Source organism: Lepisosteus platostomus, chromosome 17 (genome assembly GCF_059453375.1).
Source record: "Lepisosteus platostomus isolate fLepPlt1 chromosome 17, fLepPlt1.hap1, whole genome shotgun sequence".
NCBI classification, from domain to species: domain Eukaryota; kingdom Metazoa; phylum Chordata; class Actinopteri; order Semionotiformes; family Lepisosteidae; genus Lepisosteus; species Lepisosteus platostomus.
In genome coordinates this window covers 5,413,370-5,436,828 of record NC_142627.1, presented here as the reverse complement: position 1 = coordinate 5,436,828, position 23,459 = coordinate 5,413,370, and the positions used below count along the sequence as shown (strand labels likewise).

At 47.0% G+C, this 23,459-nt stretch overlaps 2 protein-coding genes across 5 annotated transcripts in view; one reads left to right on the top strand and one right to left on the bottom strand.

The window, feature by feature from the left end:
* Positions 1-10,248, top strand: part of LOC148645962 (RAC-gamma serine/threonine-protein kinase) — a 112,174-nt gene extending 101,926 nt beyond the window's left edge. The window contains exon 14 of one of the 2 annotated variants that reach the window (XM_088610398.1): positions 10,118-10,248. In XM_088610398.1, coding sequence (XP_088466524.1) covers positions 10,118-10,119 — 2 coding nt within the window. In that variant the 3' untranslated portion in view covers positions 10,120-10,248. Of the gene's footprint in view, positions 1-525; positions 9,022-10,117 lie in introns of those variants that run through there. The other variant, XM_088610397.1, reaches the window with a different exon arrangement.
* Positions 9,802-23,459, bottom strand: part of sdccag8 (SHH signaling and ciliogenesis regulator sdccag8) — a 59,909-nt gene continuing 46,251 nt past the window's right edge. For 2 of the 3 annotated variants that reach the window (XM_088610392.1, XM_088610394.1), the window contains exon 17: positions 18,988-22,991. In XM_088610392.1, coding sequence (XP_088466518.1) covers positions 22,772-22,991 — 220 coding nt within the window. In that variant the 3' untranslated portion in view covers positions 18,988-22,771. Of the gene's footprint in view, positions 10,190-12,049; positions 12,177-18,987; positions 22,992-23,459 lie in introns of those variants that run through there. The other variant, XM_088610393.1, reaches the window with a different exon arrangement.

Sequence of the window (23,459 nt, the reverse complement as noted above, 5' to 3'; positions counted from 1 at the left end):
GCCCCACCAGACAGCCGTGTATGGTCATTCCTGTTGTAGAAATTCGAATTCTGTGCTTCCATTCGCACGCATTCGGAGGTACGGTATGTGTGTAAGCCTGTGGGATTGCCTCCTTTTATCTGCCTGAACAGCAGTCATTAAAATCCTTCCTTACTGCCTCTGTCCGTTGGCCTGAGCTTTGCTAATTTGGCGGCAGAAAAATGGCAGGTAATCAATCAGCTACTGTGGCGAAGAGAGAAAGAAGTAAGTTTAATACCCTTCTCTGCAGCAAGGCGTCGGGTCCCTGTCCTGAAGCTGGCAGGCTCGTCAGACCGTTCCATGTGAAAGGGCTGCTGATAAGTAAGATACCAGAGCCTTGCCATGAAAAGCAGTGGTTTGCCACAAGCTGGTCATCAGTGTTGCAGCAGCACGGCTCAGACCGCAGCTCCTTCTGCGTGGAGTTTGCATGTTTGTTCTGGGAGCGCTGGAGACGTGCTGGCTGGGTGCACCTTCCCCCAGGTAGCCCTGACTCTCTCTCCTCCGCAGTTGATGAGGACGGAATGGACTGCATGGATAACGAGCGAAGGCCCCACTTCCCCCAGTTCTCGTACTCTGCCAGCGGCCGGGAGTAGGAGCAGCAGGCCCCAGTCCTGCCCCCCGCGGTCTCGGCTGCCACCGGAAATCGAGTCTTCAACGCCGCCGCCCCACGGCCACCACCACTCGAGCTTCTCCTCGTTTGATCTTTCTCCCGTCTCTTTATTTTTTTTACATAGACAGGAGAAACATTCGGTCTTGTTTTTGAAGGGACTTGGGATTTTGCGAGAGGAGCCAGAATCCCTGCTGCCTGACCTTAAAGCCTCTTACAGATGCAGCATCGATGTCAGCTGCAAAGTGCATTTTTTTGTGTTTGTTTTCGTTTTGTGGGCTCACGTAGTAGTCTTGCGGAAGCCATACACATTCCGGATTGGGAACAATAACACCAGGACGCTGTCTTTGCTGTGATGAGAGGCGGATCGCTTGGCTCCGGGTGCGAGGTGTGTTGTGCTTCACATCACACTCCCTCCTTCTGTGGATAAGTGGATCCTGCTTCCCAGTAGTCACCTTGGTCAAACCTCAGTGGGCCGGAGTCGCACAGTGTCTAAATATACTCCACAACAGTCCGGCACTTAAACCTGATCTTGTGTTGCCGTGACGTGTTTCCTTGTGTATCTAGTTCCATTGGCTGCTGCAGTGACTGAATCGCTTTGGGGGTTTTGAATCGCTTTGGGGTTTTGTTAAAGCGTCGTTACTGTTTGACACAAGCTACACCGCACAAAATTATTTTTCACAATTTAAAGGAGAGGGGCAGCTAAATGTTTCTGATTTAGAACTGCCGCCTCACTCAAGCTACCTAGGGACATTGTGCGTTTAGTTTGATAACAGCACTGAAATCACTCCTGCTCACAGGTCAGGAAAGCCCCGTTTTTAACACCAGGGGTATCGGCCAGACCAAACAGCCTCTTCTGCTCTCAAGTCATTTGAGACTCTGCTGGGTTTTTGCCTTCCTGGGTAAACGAGTGCAAATGGAGCAGGGTTCAAAATTCCTAACAACTCCCCTCGCAGCCCTGTGCTTGTGATGCACAAAGGTACATGATAAACGCCCACTCACTGAGTAAATAAGCAAAGTATGTAAAAGAAAAGCCTTTCCACACAGTCCCCTCTATGAAGGTGAACCCAGAGTGCCCAGGACTGCTCCCGGTGTGTAAGGCCTTGTGAGGTGGTACCCCAGCGCACAGAGGCAGGTGATCAGTTCCGTCTTCGGTCATTCCCCGAGCCAGGCGATCCGCGTCCAAGGGGAGCCGGGGGGTTGGGTGCGTTGCGTCGGGCCGGTCGAAGAGTCCAGGTCCGCTGCTGTGTGAAAGGAAACGAAGGTACATGTCCTTGCGTAGGCTGGGGGACCCCATTATTTTTAAATGGCACTGGCTGCAAGTGGTGTTTGTTTTGATTTTTTTTGTACCTGTGATTTTTTTTGGCCTGATGGCAGTTTTTTCTCCTCCTCCTCCTCTCCGTTGATGTAAATATGCAATGCTTTTTTTTTTGTTTGTTTGACATATCATTGCTAGACGGCAAGCAAGTTTTGTGTTATTGTGTTGACAGCCAGCTGACAAAAACAAACAAACCTGTGGGTGAGGGCGAAGGTGCTGTCCTCAGTTTGCACACGAGGGTCTCCCCTTGGGGGACGCCTGGACACAGCGCGCCTGCCGAGCGGCGGGGCGACAGCAGGGGGCGCTGTTCAGAGCTTTCCTGTCTGCTGGGTTAAAACACAAAGGGGGGCGTTTTTGCACCAGACTGTGTCCTGCATCTGCTTCTAGACAAGTTTTATTTATTTTTTTTAAATTGACTTATTATAATTATTGTTATTATTATTATTATTATTCAAATTATTGTCCAGTTTGTCTCTGGTCCAAAAGGCACCACTGCAGGTCTGAAGAATGTAGATGGGTGTGTTACTAAGGCCTTTTTATTTGTATTCACATTTCGTTAGCTTTTGCGTTTTGGTTTTGTTTGTTTTTCGTACCAAAATATGGGACAAGAACCCTGCAGCGGGATGTCTTAGTAGTATTTATTTTGACTGTAAAGACTTGTGAATTTGGGTGGGGGAGGGCAGGGCACCGTTGTTTTGATATTGTTGACACACTTTGTTGTGTTGCTTTTTGATTTGTTCTTTTCCAAAGGAGAAGGGCTGCTCGAGCTGGAGGTTCCCCTATTGGGGAGCAGAGCGCTTGGTTCTGTACAGGCGTGTGTGGGGCAGGGGAGCTCAGCAGGTCTTCTTTCTGAACCCGTTTCACTGTAAATACAGCACCTAGCGAGCATGGCATCTCGGGAGGCACGCTGTGCCCCAGAAACACACTTCCTTTCCCCTGCTTTTCCAGGCCAGGTCCCGCTGTGCACCAGCAGTGCTCCGGCAACAGGCAGCTCGCTGGTCATGGAGAGTTTGCTCTCTGGATTTCCGGGGTGTCTGGGGAGGCATGCTGGCACGAAGGCGGTAGGTCTTGAGTGTGCTGGAGCCCGCTGTCGAGCAGAGCCCTGCCAGCCCTGTCTTCTTCTCCTGGTCAGGCTGCTTGAAGGCCGGAGCTGGTCTCCCTCAGTCTCCATCGAAGGTTTGAGCTGCGGCGCTGTGACGCACACCAGCACACCAGGACTTCGTGATCGCCGCCCCCTGTTCTTCTCACACGCAGCCCAGCGAGAACAGAGCCAGCCTGCCGTCGCTGTGTGATTTCACTCCTCCGCGGCGTGATGACCTCACGGTCACCTGGCTCTCTCCGACAGCCTTAGGGGACTCGGGGCGTCGCGGGGTTCAGACTCGCGCCTGACTCTCCCTGCTCCTCCTAGAAGGACCCCAGAGTCAGGATACAGGATGACGGCAGGGCATCCTCTCAGAGCTCACATGGGGGGAGATGAGAGTTTGAGCAGGGCTGCTTTATAGAAATCCTCTTCAAATTCCTTCCCTTTAGTTTTTCTCCAGTCAGAGTCTTTTAATGAAACATAAAAATCCTGCATCACGTTGTTCAAACATGATTTGGGAGAAAAACATCCAACATGGACCTAGGCAGCCTGCTGGAGGAGAGATAGTCACTGAAGTCCATTCTCAATACCTGGCCTTCCAGTTGTTTGTGCAGGCAGGGGAACACCAGACCCTGGACGTTACAATATTAATGCCTTTGTCAGATTTGTATAATGCTTGCAAGACAGTGAGTGCTAAAGAACAGTTAAGAACTGCATTTTTCTAGAAACACTTTGAAAAATTTGAAATTTGAAAAGACGTCTTGGGAGCCCCAAGATGAATCATTCAAGAGTTTCTTCCCTGTTAAGCTCTTCCTTAATCTCAGTTTGTGATCCCATTGTTGAAGTTTGTGCCGTAAACGTTATCGTTTTGCACAGGTTAAGTGAATACGTCAGCATTTTTTCTTTCCTATAATGTTTACAAGAACAGTTCGGACTACTTCAAGAAATTTACCCGGGTGTTAATTTGGATGGGGTGAGGGGGGTTCTTGTGTTTATAACGCATCCAGTGGCACTGTCTGTCCATTAGACCGCAAGGATAGCTGTCTGCGGAGCCAGCCAGCCGTGACATCTTACTGTCGGCGCATTAGCGTGTTTTGACTCCCCCAGCAGTACAGTTCCTCCCCTGCGAGAGGAAGATGTATTGGAAATACTGTATAAACATTATTATAATGGTTTGCAAACATTTTTGGGCACAGGGTTATGAATGGTTATTAAACATTATAGAAGCAAGGTTAGGGTGACTAAATTGGCTGTAGTTCCACCCTGACACACAAGGTGCTTCCCAGTGTGGGACTGTTCTCGTTCTTCTGTCTGTGGCGCTTCCTCCCTGCCTGTGGTCACATTGCATTTGATCATTCTGGTTTCTCGCAGGGAAGGGGGAGGTCTTTCTCTCCAGCATGAAAGCTGTGGTTGGATATCTGTAGCTTCAGGTCCCGGAGAGACCAGTCCGTGATCCGGAGCAGCCAGGCTTGTGAAGATCATCACATAACCACGGATATTTCAATGTGAGATGCATTGCCTGGACTTTTCAAAGTGTCTGTTAGCGCTGGTATAAAAGTATGTAGGAGTCGTTACATTTCAACAGGCCAGCGTGCTTCTGCTGATGTGAAGCACCTCTTCTCAATGTGTGAAAAGCAGGCGTTCAGGTTTTCCAGCTCTCTTGCTCTGAACATCACGAAGAAGAACAGAAGTAGCCACGATGGGTTCAGTCCCATCAGTCTGAAAAGCACAGGGAGCGTGCGAGGGGGTCTGAAGTGGAGCGCAAGGTCAGGGTTGTAAGACGAGCTGCTCAGCCAGCTCGCACCAGGCCTACTGCAGGCGCACAGCAGAGGGCACGAGCAGCTCTGGACCTGTCCGCAGGGAGAAGTGCCACACCCCTTCCTGAAGGAGCTGTCGGGGCTGTACAGGAGGCAGTAGACTGCTGTGCCCAGAACAGAGGGGAGCGGGAGAGCTGTTGGCGTGGAGAGTGGAGCAGGGGTTGTACGCAGAGTTATTTCTGGTGAAGATGGAGAGGAGTTGAGCGTTTGTGTGTGAGGAAATGAACCAGCCCAGCCTGCCAACTGTGAGAGAGACCGCGATTGTGGCATTCCAGAATTTGCACATGAGCAACGTGTGTTACGCACTAACAGCGCATGTGATATCTATTCGGGTATTTTCCTGTTACTGTTGGTAGTCGGTCAAGTTCCAGACTGCAGAATCTCCCAGTGTTGGCATAAAATCAAAGGGTTGTGTCAGAAGGAAGGGAGAAATCGATGGTAGGAAACGTAAGGCTTTGGTTAGGTTTAGGGTTGGGTGACTGGGGTTCTCTTTAACAGCACCCCTGTGTTACTATCTGGCATCATAACTGATCAAGACAACCCATTGATTCTAGTCACTAGATTCTGATGTAATTGAGATAACCTGCCGAGTCCTCTTAGACGTGTCTTATTGTCAAGTTGCTTCAGGTATGGGTGTGTAGTCTAGTATAGTCGAGTTAATGCAGGTTGCCAGGTAAAAGGAAGATGGATGAGTATGTTGATTTGTTAGAGTTTTGCATGGTTATTTAATGCAGGCAGGAGTTGTAGTAAAGGATTGACTCGATGACTTATTTGTTCAAGGAGCACTGTCAGTAAAAACTGGGCCAGTTTTTTTTTTCCAAAGGTTAAGGTTAAGAGCAAAATCTTGATTCTCAAGCTGTCTTTCTGAACTATTTCTTTTCTTTAGTGAAACTGAGAAACCCAGTTCCCTGTCCACCACCATTGAAAATGTGTTGCCTGGGTCTGGTTCATCCTGTCACTGTGTGGTGCTTTTGATTTGACTGAAATTATTCTAAAAACAAAACCTCGAAAGATCCATAAATAGGAGCAAATAAAAGTTCTGTAATGCAGAGAAAACTAATGAAGCAGAGAAACATTTAGATCACTGCATTCGGGACGGGTTCCCTCAGATCATGTTCCTGCCTGGTGACCCAGGGGTCTGGGAATCCTGCGCTGCTGCTCGTGATGGGGATCATACAGGTGGCAGAGAGCTGCTGGACAGACATGGGGAAAGTATGTTAACTTGCACTGAAGAGGCAAAATTTATTCCAGTTAAGAGTATATTCCTGAGTGAGGGGGCCGATATCTGCTTTTCCGTGCATGTTGGACTTGTGTGCTGATAAAGGGGAAACATTGCTTGTTTTTGTTGACCAGTGGAATAGGATTGGGGGGTTATGGATCAATCCACAGGGATCTGGCTGTGAATGGGGAGAGTGCGGGGGATGTGGCAGGGACTGCGCGGCTGTCTCGCCCGAGTGCACGGATAGCATTCACTCCCGCCTCGGCCCGTAATCCCTGTCTGTCTTCTCGATGGGAAATGACCCATCCTGATCAAGCTAGCCTGGCGCAGGGGCCTGTGCTCTCCCTGAGCGCTCCCGACACCCCGTGGGCTGAGTGCTTCAGCAACCGCTTCCGTACAGATGTGGGGTCATTTTTCAGAGCCTCTCTGCTGTCGCCCAGACTCACCTCGAGCTGTGCTTGCTGTCCCTCCCTGCGCCTTGCCTTCCGGGTGGGCTCAGCCCTGGAGAGACTCCACCGCAGCGGTCTTGGTGCGAGAGGCCGAGAGGAGCCTAGATTGGTGCCTGCTGGACATGAGCTTTGCAATCTCAACCCAAGACATCTCAGCTGGGTTTGGAGTGCCGCTGGTGCTGGTGCTGGTTTATCCACTGTATGTAGCTACAGGTATATAGAGCCTACATACTAGGATTGCAGAAGACAGGCCCATTAACTTGCGTCAACACTACTGAGGCTCCGAGAGTAAGCAGGCCCCCCGTGTTCAAGGAGGGCCACCCTCACGCTGCTGGGTGTAACACCGGGGCAGCACAGCAAGCCTCTTATTGAGCCTGGGGTCCAGACGTATTGGCCTGTAGAGGCTCTGTTTGGCCTGCAGGGCGCACTCCTCTCTGTCGCCCCCTGTCGGCGTCCGTCCTCGGTGCCCTGCGGCCACCCCGTCTCTCGGACCTCGCGGCCGTGGTCCAGCTGACCGCCCTGTGCCGGGTCGGTCCTGGCTGGCGGTCCGTCAGTATTCGCCATGAAGGGTGTCAGTTCGGTTGCGAGACCTGTGGTCTCTACAGTTCACTCCTCTTATTCTTCAACCCGCTGTCTTCCATACAGTGTTGTATTTCCAGAAGGAGGACGTTGCGTTTCAGTGTTCTGCTGAAGGGATGATCACTATTTAAAGTACTACCTGAAAACTATACTGATAGAAAAAAGGGTCATACTGCTGATTTTTATTTAAAGTTATTTTTATTTATGTTTAACTGCAGTGTATTCCATTTCTGGGATATTTTGGGCTGAAAATGGCTATTTCAGCAGCTCCAGCTTGTAGCGTCCGTGACTGACTGAACAGGCTCCTTTTGTACTGTGGCCATCTTTGGAAAGTCGGAGAGGGAGGTTGGGCTGGGCATTCCATCTTATTTATTTAATATTGTAAACAAAAGTGTTTTTTATTCTCATACAACTTCTTAATTTCCTTTCCTCAAAATACATTATGGCGCTGTAGTCATACAGGTCACACCAAGCTTGGGTTTCTGCGGCTCCACATTCTGAACGTGGTGGTGTTCATTTCTGAACCGTTGAGGGACTTGAGAAATGACCATGAGAATTCTGCTTGGCTTACCGTTACTGTGTTGCCTGAAAAAGACACTCCGCTGGCTCTGGTGCCTCACTGAATTCAATTGGAAATGGGTCTGTTCCCAGAAACGAAGGGCTCAGGCCATGTTATTTTAATGTTTGACTCCATACTTGTGAAACAACGTGCTTCTCTGGCCGGTGATGGGAAAAACTCCCCCTCCCTTTGGTCTCTGAAACCTGAGAAAACTGATTCAGAATTTAGAGCTTTACCTGTCAATTAATTGGCTCACTAATGAACTTGAAAGCACAGAGGGAACTCCAGCTGCAAGTGTTTCCACAGGGTCTGCATGCAGTTTGTTTTTATACTTGGAAAAAGAGAGGAAGATGTTCGCTGGCATGCTATAGTGCAGACACCAGCTGAAGATTTTCTTTCTCCCAGTCCCAGAGAAAAGGTGAAAGTCTCCAATCAGGTCCGCCGTCCGGATGAATTGGGAATCTAGTCGGGTGCATCTATAAAATTGCACCAGAGTACGTCAATCCCAAGTGGCTCCACGGCTAATGTCAGACTTGTGAGAGAGGGGAGTCATGGCGGGTAATTAAACATTGCGAACAGCGACGCGGTTTCTTCGAAAGGGCACCCACCTGCGTATACCTGTGAAACCCAAGTTTGTCTTTGAGTGACCGCCTCAGAAAATGACCTTCCTTTCCTCTGAAAGAACCATTCTCTGTGCTGTAAGCCTGTCCCTCCTGGGCTGCAGCTGAGACAACTGGCCGTTCCACTAGAGGGATGAGCGGCTGAGAGGTGCCATGCACTTTTCACACTTGGCCAAGTGACAATGTGGGGTTTTTCCTTACTAACTGCAGGGTCTATATATAATATATATTTTACACCTCAACGTACACACTTTGCTGCTACTGTTTGTACTGTCTACAACAGAATTTCTTGTTATCTTGCTCCTGGTAGTGTATTATGAACGAGCATGAATTGTAAAGTATTTATTTAAAGAAAAAAGACAAATCTTTAAAAAAAGAAAAGACAAAAAAAATAACCTTGTAATTAATTTGACGTCCATGTAGCTTTAGAGTTTGTGACATTTCTTGACCTTGCTAGCTCTGTCATTAGATCCATGTTAAGATCTAGTCATGTGGTTAAGGATTTTAAGCAGAAGGGACTAAAAACAATGAAAATGGGGAAAAAAAACCTTGTATTACTGTCAGTCATATTTAAAGGAAAAATACTGTTTATTTCCTTGAGTATAGGACCCACAAGGATGTGAAAATCTGCAAGAAACTGTTTTTTGTACACTGTACATCCTTAGTATTTTTACACGTAAATGTATATGATAGGGATGCACCTTATTTTCCTTCTTACAGACTGCTTAAATAAAGCACTATGTCAATCTGCTAATGGCCTGTGTGGTGGTTTCTCCTCTGCCTGAAGAGGCTGCAGTGCTTCTTGAGCATGTCAGTTTACTGCAGTGTACTGTGTGACTTTCTGGGATTTGGAAAATGGATGGATGACAAAGTAAATAACCACACTTCTAAAGCGACAAGACAATAATTGTTCTGTAAAGCACAAACATTTGGCCTTGTTGATTCAACGAGTTGTCTCTGGTTGTTGTAACCTGAGTCTACGGTCCCCAGTCCTGGTCCTGGAGAGCCCAGTTTGCCTACAGGGTTGCGGGCAATCTGGGTTGTCAACCTGAATCTGCTCATTATTGGATTGATCGGACTATCTTAACAGCTTCTCCCAGCTCTTCGGGTGCTGCTGCTTTAAAGAGACCTAGAAAACCTGCAGATACAACTGCCCCCCATCAAACGTGACTTAATGGTGAAAGAACTATGCCAGTCTGCTAATGATCGGGGTGTGTACTGCCTCTTCAGTAACACCTCTTTCCTTACAGCTTCAGTAAAGAGGAGGGGCATGAGTGGGAGTGCAGTTTTGGAACTTGGAAATCCATTTGCAACCCTTGCTAATGAACCAGAGAGCAGATGGAACTTATAAAAGTGGAATGAATCCTTATTCTGGTCAGGACTGATGAGTCCCAGTCTCCTCCCAGCAGAAATAAAAGCACAGAAAATAAGAACACTAAAATAAGTCCCCCATCTACTGTGCAATTAGCTTCAGATTCATTGGTGCATTGTTACATTAATCTTACAATTCTGCAATGAGAGAGTAGTAAATGAATGGATTTCAGCATTTTAATACACAAAATACAGCAAATTATGTTATTGAAAAAAAAATTACTCAGGGGTTAGAGAACTGCATAAATGCCTAAATATAAATTAGTAGTAGTCTTTAAAAATACATTTTATTTAAGCTGTCCAGAAAAACATTTTTAACATGCAAGTCAGCATGTGAAAGTAGGGTGTGGAAAGATGAACTGCATAAGACGCACACTTTCTCAGTTTCTTGGTTACCCACACTGTGGGTCCAGAAAAAAACAGTTTAATAAAGAGCAACAGGTGCATGATCAAAAAATAACTGGACTTTATCATTACAGAGCAACACTCCAGACCCAGGCTGCAGCATGGTTCCAGGAACCTCAGCTCCCAGGGACTGAAACACCAGGCACCTGTAAAGAAATAAAAGGCCAGTCTGAGACCCACAGCGCCGATGAAGCCACTCGTGCTCGGTGTCTAACCAGCACCACTTCTGACCTGTGGCCGTGTGCTGGCGCTGCCTCCCTCTCCACTGCCTTCTCAGAAGGGGGGGTTGAGGGCCCCTGTCACCCCCTGTGACGGCCGGTTCTGACTCGCCCCACGTGCTCCATTAAGGAGACGCCTGGTGCCTTCCTCCCACCTCGGTGCTGATCTGCGGGGAGGCCTGAGAGGCACGAGCTCCTGCTGTGTAATTGTGGGCGTCCTGTTTGCAGGCACGCTCCCTGGGCCTGCCCCTGGGTCCCCAGCAGGCGGAGAGGAGGAGGGGAGCCCCTGGGGGGCCGGAGGACAGGCAGTTTCACCTTCTGAGAACTGGAGCCTTGAAAAACAAGTGCCCCCCCAAACCCGGCGCCGACTTTGAAAAGCATGTGGGACAAGTCATTAAGCCTTTCCTGCCAGATGTCTGTTTCTCGTGTGTTATTTCCTGAGTGTAAAACATTTCTACATCTTTTTAGTTCTCTTTTGTGCAAATGATATCATTTTAAAGTGTTTTAGTTTTCTGGTCTAATCATTTTCTTAAAACTATCGTGTTTTGCCTTTTCTACTGTATTGGTACTGTGCTCTGTATTAACATGACGGAGCACTTTGAGATGGTGTGGTGACTTCAGCTGTACCGCTCCTTGCAAAAGTATTCAGCCCTTCCAATATCCAAATGATGTCACATGTTCTTGAATTACAAATTATGTACACATTTTTAAACGAATAATTTTAAAATGCAAAGCTCACACTTCAAATGTGACTTCTTTTCAACCATTCACTGTACATCAGGAAAAAAACAAAGTCCTTTAAACTTCATAATGCCCTATCTGTTGGATAATTGTGTTTGGAATCATGTTTTTAGTAGCAGACACCTGAGTATGGCCTGCTAGTAAAAACCTGGGCTCTACAGTCCAGACATCACCAGTCCAGTTTGAGCTGGGTCACACTGTTCCCCTACAGTCCAGAGATCACCGGTCCAGTTTGAACTGGGTCACACTGCTCCCCTACAGTCCAGAGATCACCAGTCCAGTTTGAGTTGGGTCACACTGTTCCCCTACACTCCAGAGATCACCGGTCCAGTTTGAGTTGGGTCACACTGTTCCCCTACAGTCCAGAGATCACCGGTCCAGTGTGAGCTGGGTCACGCTGTTCCCCTACACTCCAGAGATCACCGGTCCAGTTTGAGCTGGGTCACACTGTTCCCCTACACTCCAGAGATCACCGGTCCAGTGTGAGCTGGGTCACACTGTTCCCCTACAGTCCAGAGATCACCGGTCCAGTGTGAGCTGGGTCACACTGTTCCCCTACACTCCAGAGATCACCGGTCCAGTTTGAGCTGGGTCACGCTGTTCCCCTACACTCCAGAGATCACCGGTCCAGTGTGAGCTGGGTCACACTGTTCCCCTACACTCCAAAGATCACCGGTCCAGTGTGAGCTGGGTCACACTGTTCCCCTACAGTCCAGAGATCACCGGTCCAGTGTGAGCTGGGTCACACTGTTCCCCTACACTCCAGAGATCACCGGTCCAGTTTGAGCTGGGTCACACTGTTCCCCTACACTCCAGAGATCACCGGTCCAGTGTGAGCTGGGTCACACTGTTCCCCTACAGTCCAGAGATCACCAGTCCAGTGTGAGCTTGGTCAAACTGTAACCACGTGAGACAATTCAGCACCTGTACTCAGTACGAGCTACAGTAAGCCACCCTGCTGTGGTCTACCGTGTGGCATGAGGATGACAGGGGTGAGGTCTCCTGATTAACAACTCCCAACTCAGAAAGGTGGCACCAAGGGCGTACCTGGACTCTTAGCTGCTGCAGCTCCTCTGCCAGTGCCTGGCGCTCCCTCATCAGCTGACTCTGTTTGTGTAGTAACTCACACACCTGCTGGGCACTCAACTGGCAATGCTGGTCGAGTTGCTGGAGCCTATCAAAGAAACAAGATAGCCAGAATTTCAGAGACCTAGTATTTAAGATGACTTGCATTTCTCCCTTCATCTTCACTCTTGCCCTGTTGCACAACATCTTGTAAAGCACTGAAGCTTACAATGGAAGGCACATTTATGCAACAATTCATGATGACTCTCCAAAGAAACCAAATGAGCAAAATCCCTCCATTTTTGCAAGTTCAGTTCTTTGTGATCTTTCAGATTCAGACAGACACGAACATGGTAGCAAGGTGGTATGATGTGTAGTTGCTGCCTCAGTTCTGGGTTTAATTCTGGCCTGAAACTCCTGTGTGAATTGACATTTTTTTCTGAGGGTTTCAAGTTCCTTCTACCTCCCAAAGACAATCTGGCCCGAGCAGGCGCTGTGTGCGGGGGCAGGCCCGCCCTGTGCCCCCTTCTGTGACTTGCACCGGGAATAAGCAGATTTCTGATGGGTGGATGAATGAGTAAGGAGCTATAAAAAAGATGAGCCACCAAGATACAATAGTTTCCATACAGAGTAAATTGAGTGGGGAACCTGTAGTGAGATCTTGAAGGGGCGTGCCAGACTGCAAGTTCCACTTACAGAACAAGCAGCCCCAGTCCAGCCTGGCTCCAGACATGAATTCCAGAGAGGCATTCCTGTTAAGTGCACAAGCACTTTCGATGGACAGCTATTACTGCAATTTCCATTGTTTACCAGAACTAATACGTTAAGCACTCTGCTAATGTGCAGGTTTCTTCATGCGCGTCTAAGCGCTGCTGTGACGCAAAGTCGAAAGGAATCAAGCAGGCGCTGCTTCAACACGTGGTGACGCTGCTCCATTAAACAGCTCGTGTCCACTGGGAATTGGATCACCTGGCAGAACAGAAGCAGTTTCCCCACTTCCTGGAAAGGCTGAAATTGACTTGACTCAGATCTGCCGTTGGTTGGGAGGTTCCTACTGGACAGGAGTCTAACCCCTGCGCGGGCCGGGTGGCGTTACTGCCCCGCGGGGAAGGGCAGTGCCAGCTGCTCGCACACAGAGAGAAGAGGACCAGCGCCAGAGCTGGGCCAACAGCCCCCACCCCCTGTCCGCTGCTGACCACTGCCTTCAAAATCGACACATACACAGTATATATGTTCATATTTAAAAAAGCATTGAAACCAGGATCAAAAAGGGGCAACAGGAGCCCATGCAAGAAAGAAGAAAACACATTGCTATTAAAACCAAAACTACGCAATAGATCAGAAATACTCACCAGTGACCCTGTTAACAAGGGTAACCTGAAAATGTCTACCTGTGGAATTACAGTATATGTGGCCAGTAAATATTGTCTTTTAAAACACACTTAACTTCAGACGCTACCATGGTAAATAAAAATCTTATACTAGAATAATTTTTCAAAAAGGCAGCTGGGCCTAAAGAGGGTTAACGTTGCACCTGCAAGCTTTTCACACTCGTGTAGCGCTTCGCTGACGCTGTGGCAGGTGGGAACAGGACAAGACTCTCCTTCCGACCCGCCGGAGCTCTGCGAGCGCTCCGTGCTCTGGCTGCCGGCGCCGGGAAGGTGTCGAGCACTGGGAGAGGAGGGCTCGGGAGAGTGAGGAAGGAGGGCTGCCGTGCGGCGCAGCAGGCAGGAAGCAAGGCCGGGCCTGTGGCGGCGGCCGCGGGGGAGACAGATGCCCCGTTCATGGTGGATGGCGATCGCGGTCGAGGCAGCGAGCGTGGGCTCTGGGGCTGGACGGCCAGCCTGTCTGGAGCCGGGCGAGCTCTGCTGGAGGCTGTGGCTGCCTGCTCGCTGCCCTGAGAGCCTGGCGCGCGGCTGCCAGCTCATGGCACCAGCCTGCGTCAGGCTGCCAGCCCCCGCGCGCCAGGGGCACGGCTCCCCCAGCCCTGGGCGCTGCTGGGAACTGCTGGCGCTCCGCGGCACAGAGCGGGCTCGTCCCCAGCAGAGTGAGCAGGACACAACCTGTACCTTCCCAGCGCCCAGCAGGACCCACAGTGCTGCACCCCATTCAGGGCTGCTCCTTCCTGTGTTTTAATCTCATAGAACAAAACGGAGCTTGGAGCTGCACCCGGTCCTAACTGGAAAGATAATAAAGGAAAATGAAATGAAGAAGTACAGCACAGTGGGGACGACTCCTTCTCAAGATAAAAGGAAAGAAACTCATTTAAAAACGAATTGCCTTTCCTCAATTTATTGACAAGTGTTTTTTAGTATGATTATCCCATTGCACTTCCTCCTTTCAACCTGTTTTCATCAGGAATAGCCTCCACAGCATGAAGAAAGAAAAAATATATACCTTACATATAAAATACTGCATCTCCTACAATAATTACTTATGTTAGAAAATATTTCCTTCTTCTTTGCAAGATTTATGGCGTGATAACACTTTTTTGGTTTTATTTGTGCTTGTCAAAGATTATGTATTTAAGGGAGCCCCAAAACTACTGCTATATTTCGTCCTTTTTTTTCACATTTTTCTGTCTCCGCTATTTCACTGCTTTCACCGTAAAACACTGATCTTCCGCACTCGCTTTCAGCCAAAGCTGCGCCAGAGCCATGCAGGGCACTGTTTCTCGCACTGCTGGTCTGCCGAGTCTCGGGCTTCTCTCGACACACTGCAGCCTATAGTGATTCAGCGCAACAGACACAAAACACTCCAGCACACTACAGACCGTCTCCACAAACAGGTGTACAGGAAATGGGTTTGGAAAAACCACATCAGTGTAGCAGAATCGTAAATACACTGAGAAACATACTTGAATCTACCAGCTTAAATGTAACATACAGTACTGTATGTGCAAGTGTTTTTTTTTCCAATCCAATGCAAATCACAACATTACAGCAAAGCAGAGTTACTACAGCAGAGTTGGGGTGCCCTGTTCAGCAAAGAAGTATTTCGGGGGGGGCCTGGCTGTGTCCCACGATCCACCTCGCCCTTTCGCTGGCACACCTCTGGACACTGTGTGGATCGTTCCTGCACTGAAGGGAGAAGGGAGCGCACAGAACAGCTTCTCCAAGACCAGATTCGCCGCAGGGGGCTGATTAAATTCTAGCTACATCCAGCAGCTCAAGCACCAAATCCAATAACTGCCCTACATTTACTGGCACACATCTTAATTAGGTTTTAATACCGCTTAGCTGCTCTCCCCCTGGACCAAGCCAACGCAGGCCTGCGCTGCTCCCCTCCACTGCCACTGCTGCTCGTAGGACCCCCACACGAGCCCGGGACCCCCAGGTCCCCTGTCCGCCTCCCCACCGCCCCCGCTGGCTCCCACACTAGCTGGCAGGGAGGTGCTGGCCTCCTCCGCCACAGGTCAGGTGGCCTTCTGAGCCTGGCGAGGAGCAGCACTACACTTTGTGTGTGTCTGTGGATTCGTGCCAGAGCAAGACCCGTCTCTCAGCATTGCATTTCAACACGGGCCGGGCTTGGAATCGGCCATGCATCATTCATTCATGTAGGTACAAAAAAAATTAACAACCCCCCCACGACCGACTCCTAAGGGTTTTGGCTATTGAATGGTGAAGCTTCTTCATCACCATCCGCTTCCACCCCAATCACCTGGACGAAAACTACATTTCAGATTCTGTACGTTGACCCCAACTGCAGATAAAGAGAATGAAAACTAGCTTTTCCTTGCAGAAGGAAAAATAGTCTCTTACTTTAGCACACGAGTCGATTGACTGAAAGAATTAAAGCATGAATCTATTTACAAAACATCACTATTTGCTGTTGATTGTGGATGAAAGAGCAATCTTTCATCAACTTTCATCCTGTTCTTTGGACATAATGAATTAAGTAATGGTGTTACTCTGCCATGTCACTGAGGGTCTAATGTAGATTAAAATACAGAAAACAAACATCTGTAATCCAGGTTTCAGTCTGCAGCTTGTGGCCCACAACAGTAGCCCAGTTGTGGTCATGGTCAAACGTGCAAGGTCAGTACTTAGAGATGTGCACAGAACCTCCATGCTGCTGCCTTCAGAGATCTGGGGGTGTTCAGCTCCTGTCACAGCACCCGCACAGCTGCAGCAGAGACCAGTTGCAGCCCAGATCCTGCTCACACGTTACCAGATGAAAAAAAAAACAGCAACAAAAAAAAAACGCCTACACGGTTTGACATTGGGAACGACCGGCAAATGCTGTTTGTTCTGCTTAAAGCAATCTTCTAAGGGAACCTTATCTGGTCTCCTTGAAAAAGGAGAAGTTAATTCTCATCACGGCATTAGCAGCCATGAACTCTCCCCATGTGGACGGCTGCCCTGGCCTCTGGGTGTTAACTGCACCTCAGTGTTTGGCCTTGTTTACTCTACAGGCTCCTACTCGCTCTGCACCGGCAGTGCAGCTCCCTCCTTGCAGATCTTGTTTTCTGCTAACTGCCATAACCACTCTGGGCTGTGCTTGCCAAGCTCTGTTCTTCTAGCAGATATTTAGGGATGGTATATGTTAGCTTTTGAAACATGCTGCCGGTGCGACTCTGTGCAGGATCAGAAAGATCTGGCAACCCGAGGTTTCAGAATAAAAAACGGTCAAGTTATTCCAGATCACAGGTGAGTTAATTTTGTGGCTTCCAGCGTTGGCAGGCACCACCAATTACAAGAACATTTCAGAGCACGTGTTTTCAGGAAGTCTTACAAATGCAAACAAAGCATACTCTTGCAGTTACTGTCACACTTTGTGCTCCTTTAGAGTGACAGACTCTGCTTCCACTGTGTGAAACATCACACTACTTACAGTAGATACCACCGAGTGGAGCACAACCACAGTCCATAAAAGAGGGCAGTGGAGTATTACACTGACAAGAAGGTCGTGAGGACAGGCTTTATCACCGCTCAAGATCTGTCCGGTTGAATCAATATTATCACAAGCATCACCTCTTCAGCTGTTCAGCCCTGTCCCCTTGCCAGACAGGAGATGGGAGCTGCTACAGGTACAGTGCTGTAATCCTCATTAGTCATACCACAGAAGGCGAGAGGCCATCTCCAGCTATGAACACCACATGAAAGGCAATACAGAAATAGAGCACTGTATACATCATTTCTTGATGATACCCAAGATGGGCCCAATTACCTCATCTTGTCTGTAGCCTTTCTTACAAGCATTTATTGCACAGATTACATCTTAAAGCCCTCTGCCTTGTTTTCACGTTTAGAAGTTTAGTCAGATCACTTCAGCATAGACCTACACCTGCAGGAGTAGCCTGAGAGACAAAGACAACATAGAGGCAACTTGTGAAAAATACAGTGTCAAGCCATCCAAGCCAACAGCACACAGTGGGGCCAAAACATCTGACTGACAAGACTGCAAACTCACAGTACTTTAGTTTTTGGATTCCACACATGGCTAGGATTTTTTTTAAAAAAGCTATTTTCATAGATGGAACCATGGTTTGTTTTCCCTGCGCAAAAGGTGGGACCCTAGAGATTTTTTAACAAAAAAAAATTCCATATTTTTCAAGGACACCTTACTGAACGTAAAATTTTAAAGCTCGTGCAGGCGATTAATTTCCAGGTCGCATCCCTTTGAAGTATCCCTGCTTGTTCCCAATCAAGTGGTGCGTCACAGTGAAACACAGAAAAAGGAGGTTCTGAAGCCACGAGCCAGGTGAGCTCACCACACCTGAACTCATCATGAGCTCTCTCCCCCCTCAGAGTCCTGCTCACAGGAGCAAAAGCGCCATGGGCTCTGCTACGCTAACACCCCATGGGCTCTGCCACGCTAACACCCCATGGGCTCTGCCACGCTAACACCAGCACACACGGCCTGCAGGAAGGGAGGAGTTCTGAAACAGAAAAGATACCGCTAAATGTCCTCTGCTGAACTTCACAAGTGTTTGAACCTCTTGGAGAGTCTGTTTGAGGTAAGAAATTAAGAAAGGGGGTTTTCTGAGGAGTGTGGGTGTATTAGTGAAAATAATAATGATATTGGATTGGTGGAGACTACAGAGTGGTTTCTGTTGCGCCTTCTCTTAAATAAGTACTTAGCCATCACTGAATTGTGGTCTTGCAGCAGGGCTGACTCAAAATTCATTAAAGAAGTCTATTAAAAAATTGTGTCTAGAATTACCAAGGCAAAAGTAGATTGTTTGCATAGCACAATGTCAATTTGATTGATAAGCATGAATTTGAAAAAAAAAATGGATTTGAGCTTCTATGCTGTATCTTACAAAGTGTCTTAAATGTTAAGTCAAGTTAAAAACAAGAAGTTTTACAGTTGATAAGTACTGTAAACAATAGAAATATTTTATAATCATGATAAAGTACAGATTTTAGTTATTACAGAGGGTCTAGGAGACCTTTAATTGCTCTGTTCTAGATTGAACCCAATGCACGACAATGTCAAGTTCCACAGGTCAGGCTGTAGGACAGGAAGATTATGGTATACAACGCTAACTCCATGCTCACAGTGGGTACCGCAGCTCCGGGGGTATCCATTGGTATCCATAAAATGGATTTTATGGTTTACCAATAAAAGACAAGCACGGAACATGACACATGTCAATTAATCTAGCTGTGAAGTTTTGTTTCTATTTGAACACACTGGATTCCCAATTACCATTGATTATATATCCATAATTTTTTTTAAATGAATAAAATCAGTAAATAATTTCCTCTAACTCACCCTATGAACTATTGTACAATGCATGACTATTGTAAAATGCAGAATATATCAATTATAACAGCATTTTATTTCCTGATTTAATAATTAAATTCCAATAGTATTTAAGAAGAACTAAAAATATTTGGGAAGGTAGCAAAGCATTTTCAGGAAATTACAAGTTATTTTATCAAATATTCACCGCTGCTGTAAGTGTAAAATTGATCTTTCCTCTCACCTGGATGCAGGAATCAGCCTGCCTCTCACTCATTTCAGTCAAGAAGGAAAGCAGGTGAGTACTCTGAGCACCAGCAGGGAAGGTGGCACTTTGGTCAGTACCAGAGTCTGTGCTGAGGCTATACAATTTCTTTCATCCCATTTTTGCTAAAATTCTACTCTGCTCATTCATACAGCCAAACCTATGGTGGTTTTTACACCCACTTCAACTTAAGCTGTCTCCAGAATGCTATTGTACTACTTTGTTTGAGAATTTGTAGCATCTGTAAATATGACTTTTATGATTGTTTGCTTCTTTTTTAATGTTAAGACTGACACTACATAATTGTCTGTTTGAACCACAATGATTCTAAATGTTAGACTATAAGCGTCTATGGCATAAAGTGAATGAAATGATCCAAAGAGGGAAGGAGCCCAAAGATTTAACATACAGTATGGTAGCCTTCAAGATGGTACACAAGTCACCGGAATGGGAAACTTCAGTGAAAATGATGCTTCAGATATTTTTTCCCTTTGCCTCCGCAAGTCACACAATCAAGTCAACTTTGTAAAAAGACAGCAAAATAACTGAAAAATCAGAGTGGAAATGTGAAACAATTACAAAAAATGTAAGAATTGTATTTCTGGAACTAGAAACCTATGCTGGGTATCTCAGCAATGCAGGTTAATGAGAGAAGGAGAAATGCAGTGGAGACGCAGTGAAGTGGAGGAGCGTTCCTGCAGCAGCATGAGGGGTAAGGACCAGTCCGCCCAGCTGAGGCCTGGATTAGGCTCCGACTCCGGCCCGGGCCACCTGCCACTCCTAGATTGTGAACATGCTCCTGGACAGGGGCGTCCTGTGTCTGCCCAACGGCAGGCTGCCACCAGACGCCTGGTTTGGAGTTTGGGATTGCCGCCTGGGAGGAAGTTTTTAATCCGCGCCTAATTCTCCTCCACAGGCCCGGGAGAGGGGGCAGACAGCAGGGCGAGCTAGCACGATAACCTCCCGAAGGAAAAACACGCCGATTTGCTCACTTCATAAAAGGGAGTTATCTTTTTTTTTTACAAAGACAACACTTGGAAAAAAAGTGCTTCCGCTGTTTTGGGAATTTTAAACTGTTTCCTAAACACCAATTTGTCCAAGGAGTTTGTTAATGTATTTTCCTGTTGTGCAAAAAATAAAACTAGAGTAAAATCAGAACCCAAGAGCTGTACTAATACATAAAGGATGACAGATTAAAACTATATTTGAGGTCAGTAAAAAAATATTAACGGTCAATATCCCAAATTATGCCAGGTGTAGCTGGAAAGATCATCACAGCAGACAGCAATAATAATAACTCCGTACTCTTCTGGACACTCCACTAAAAGTGCTTTACAGGTAAAGGAGACTCCCTTACACCACCACCAATGACAAAATTTTTAATGACCACAGAGAGTCTGGACTTTGTTTTGACACCTTTTCACAGTATAGTGTCCCTGTCACTATACTAGGACATTAGGACCCACACAGACCACAGAGTGGCACTAACACCTCTTCCTGCAGCAACCTTAGTTTTTCCCAGGAGGTCTCCCATCCAGGTACTGACCAGGCTCACACCTGCTGAGCTTCAGGGGGTTGTCAGTTGTGAGTTCAGGGTGACATAGCTGCTAATATACAATATATAATATACAATGGCTGATATACAGCAGGCTTTTCTGGAGACCTTTAGTGTCCCATCTCCCCTATCCCCTGTCCTATTCAATTTGTAAGAACCAGTTCACCACATCAATAGTAAATACGTGTACAAAGACTGAAGATGGGCAAGGTTGAACATCCTCCACTTCTTTCACCTGTGCGCCTGGGCTCAGTCCTGAACACAATGTTAACACAAAGAAGAAGAAGGTGCTAATGTACTTTTCCATAAAAAGAGGTACAGAATCAAGTAATTGTAGACTTGGGACTCCTCCTGGACAACATCAACGCAAACCAGAGCCCATACCACAGAGAGTCTGGAACTAGCTACCCAGCCATGCTGTACCCTCATGTCTTTCAAGAAATGGCAAATCAATCTCATCTAGCAATCAAACAAGCTAGACTGGCTGAATGGCCTTCTCTCGTTTGTAACTTTTTTGATGTTGTTAAGAGATTTTCTTGGCTTCACTGGGCTCCTGCTTAGTAGAGACAACCATGGAGCAGGAAGAACCAGCAAATTTCCACTTGCCAGCCCAACAGTACAGGCCAATTGTTTGCTTCTCAGGGGTCCCCCGGCCAAGACTGGAGGCTTGGAGCAGCTAGGACTCCTACCAAAAAACTTGCAGACATATGGTTTAGCAAGTTCTGCCGCTGGGGAGCTTTTGCTGTTAAAACATTCAGTGAAAAGAGCCCCCCTTCCTGCAGAGTGGAAACCAAAAGCACAAGACAGCCAAAATGTGAAAGGATGTGTCCTTGAGTGTGTCGACCATTGTTTTAACAAAGTTACCTTCTTTCAGCACACTGGGACACCGCTGTGTGTTAACTGAGTACCTTGCTGCCCATTATACATTTTAGTCTTACCAGCTGTTAATTATGATCAATGCATTATCTGTTGCAATTTTGCATAACTAATTCTAGTGCAGATATTTACTCTGTACTATGGAGAAGAGTGAAAATAGTGATACCGCACACAGGTTTTTAATTTTAAATAATTTTAGGAAATTATCATATAGGAGCAGGTACTGTAACCCTGGCGTTCCCATTAAAGTACAGAGCATGAATACTCTCTCCTCCTTTATTTGGTTTTGTTGAGTTACTGTCCCCAAAATAATATAGCTGTCCAGAACAAACCTAGTGCTGTGTGCACTGTTAACAGGACATCTATCCATACCTAACAAAGCAGTTAGAAGCAGTTTAATATTTAAATGTTGTCAAAAGTACACAGCTTTAAAAATACAAAACATCCTGCAACACAAAGCTTTAAAAGAAACCACACTCCCATTGCCTGTGGCAGTGAATTCCAGCTGGATTCATTCTGCAGTTAAGGGAAACCATGCTTAATTATGCTGCTCTTTAAGCTCAATAACACCATTTGCTAAAAAGCAGGCAAGGAATAAGATCCAGCACGGCTTTGTGGTCAATATCTCAATGCAAACAGTGTTGTAGAATATGGTAAAAATATGGTAAAATTCTGCGCTGAGGAGGACTTCAGTAAAAACCGTCAAAGTCAAAATATATATTATAGTATATAAATGACATACACCAGACAGCCAAGGTCTAAACCAGTCTAGAGTTTGTCTAGCCACTAAATTGTAATGTTATGGAATTACTAATTACTATACGCTATCATTATTATTAGGTGTAGAAGCAGCAGTAGTAGCTTTTAGCTTTTAACAGCATGTTTAGAGCATACTGAACATTGAATGGGAGAATCAGCACTGTCTAACACAAATACTTGTTCTAGTTAGATGTAGGAAAGAATGATGATGTGTCTCGGACCACAAAGCACTGGGAAAGCACTGCAACAGACAGGCCATGCCAGAGATCAGCTCGCTGCAGAACACAGTGACAGGACCAGTTTACAACTGCATTCGTAAGCTAAAAGAATCCCATCATGGGTGACAAGTGGACTATCCCCTGCTTGGTAGACAACGACGTTGTGAAACTGGTCTAATAAAAATGCTTTAGTCTTGTCTGTGTCACAGGCTGGGGAGAAAAAAGAAACACATAAAAGAAGCAGTACAACACAATCAACTGAATGTTATACAGATATAAACACAAGTGTGGATTCCTTCCTTGTGTCTCTTCTTCCTACAGATAACATGTCACTCCCAGGTCTAGTATTTCCCCTGCCCACTAGGAAAGTGGCAGCTCTGCACGGGGCACCCTCCCGGGTCCAGTGCCCAGTGCCCTTTGAAGGCGCCAGCCGGACGGCGGGCAGGGGGGCCACGGGTGTCCGCGTAGCGCCTGGGCCTGAAGGAGTTAAAGATGAGCCCCGATCTGCCTCGTCTCGCGCCGGAGCGCAGTGCCAACTTCTCCTCGCAAATCAAAAGTTTACTTGAGGGTTTTCATTTTGTGTTCGGAGGGGGGGAGAAAGGGAGAAAATAAGGAACCAGATGAAGCAGTACCCGCCTGGGGCCAGTCGCCACTCCAGCAGTGGCAAGGCTGTTACTGGGCTCACAGTACCATTTGTTCCATTACACAATCTCCCCGAGCCTTTTACAGAGAGCTAAAACAACTGTCTGTACCAAAACGACACATGGCCCTCCATTCCTACTCTTTGCTAATCCAGACGCTCTGACCATCTTTCTTTAAGTTGCCATATGGTTGGCAGAAGCCTGTAGATTTAGCAGCACATCTGCTTATACATTACGTTCTTCCTTAAAGGGCCACGCTGCTAAAAAAAACACAATAATGCAAAACTAGAATGAGCACGTTAGCAACCAAGAGGAAAGCAGTGGCAAGTGAAAATAAAACAGAAAAACAAGCAAGATGACAGGAATGAGCCTAATAAATGCCTAATTA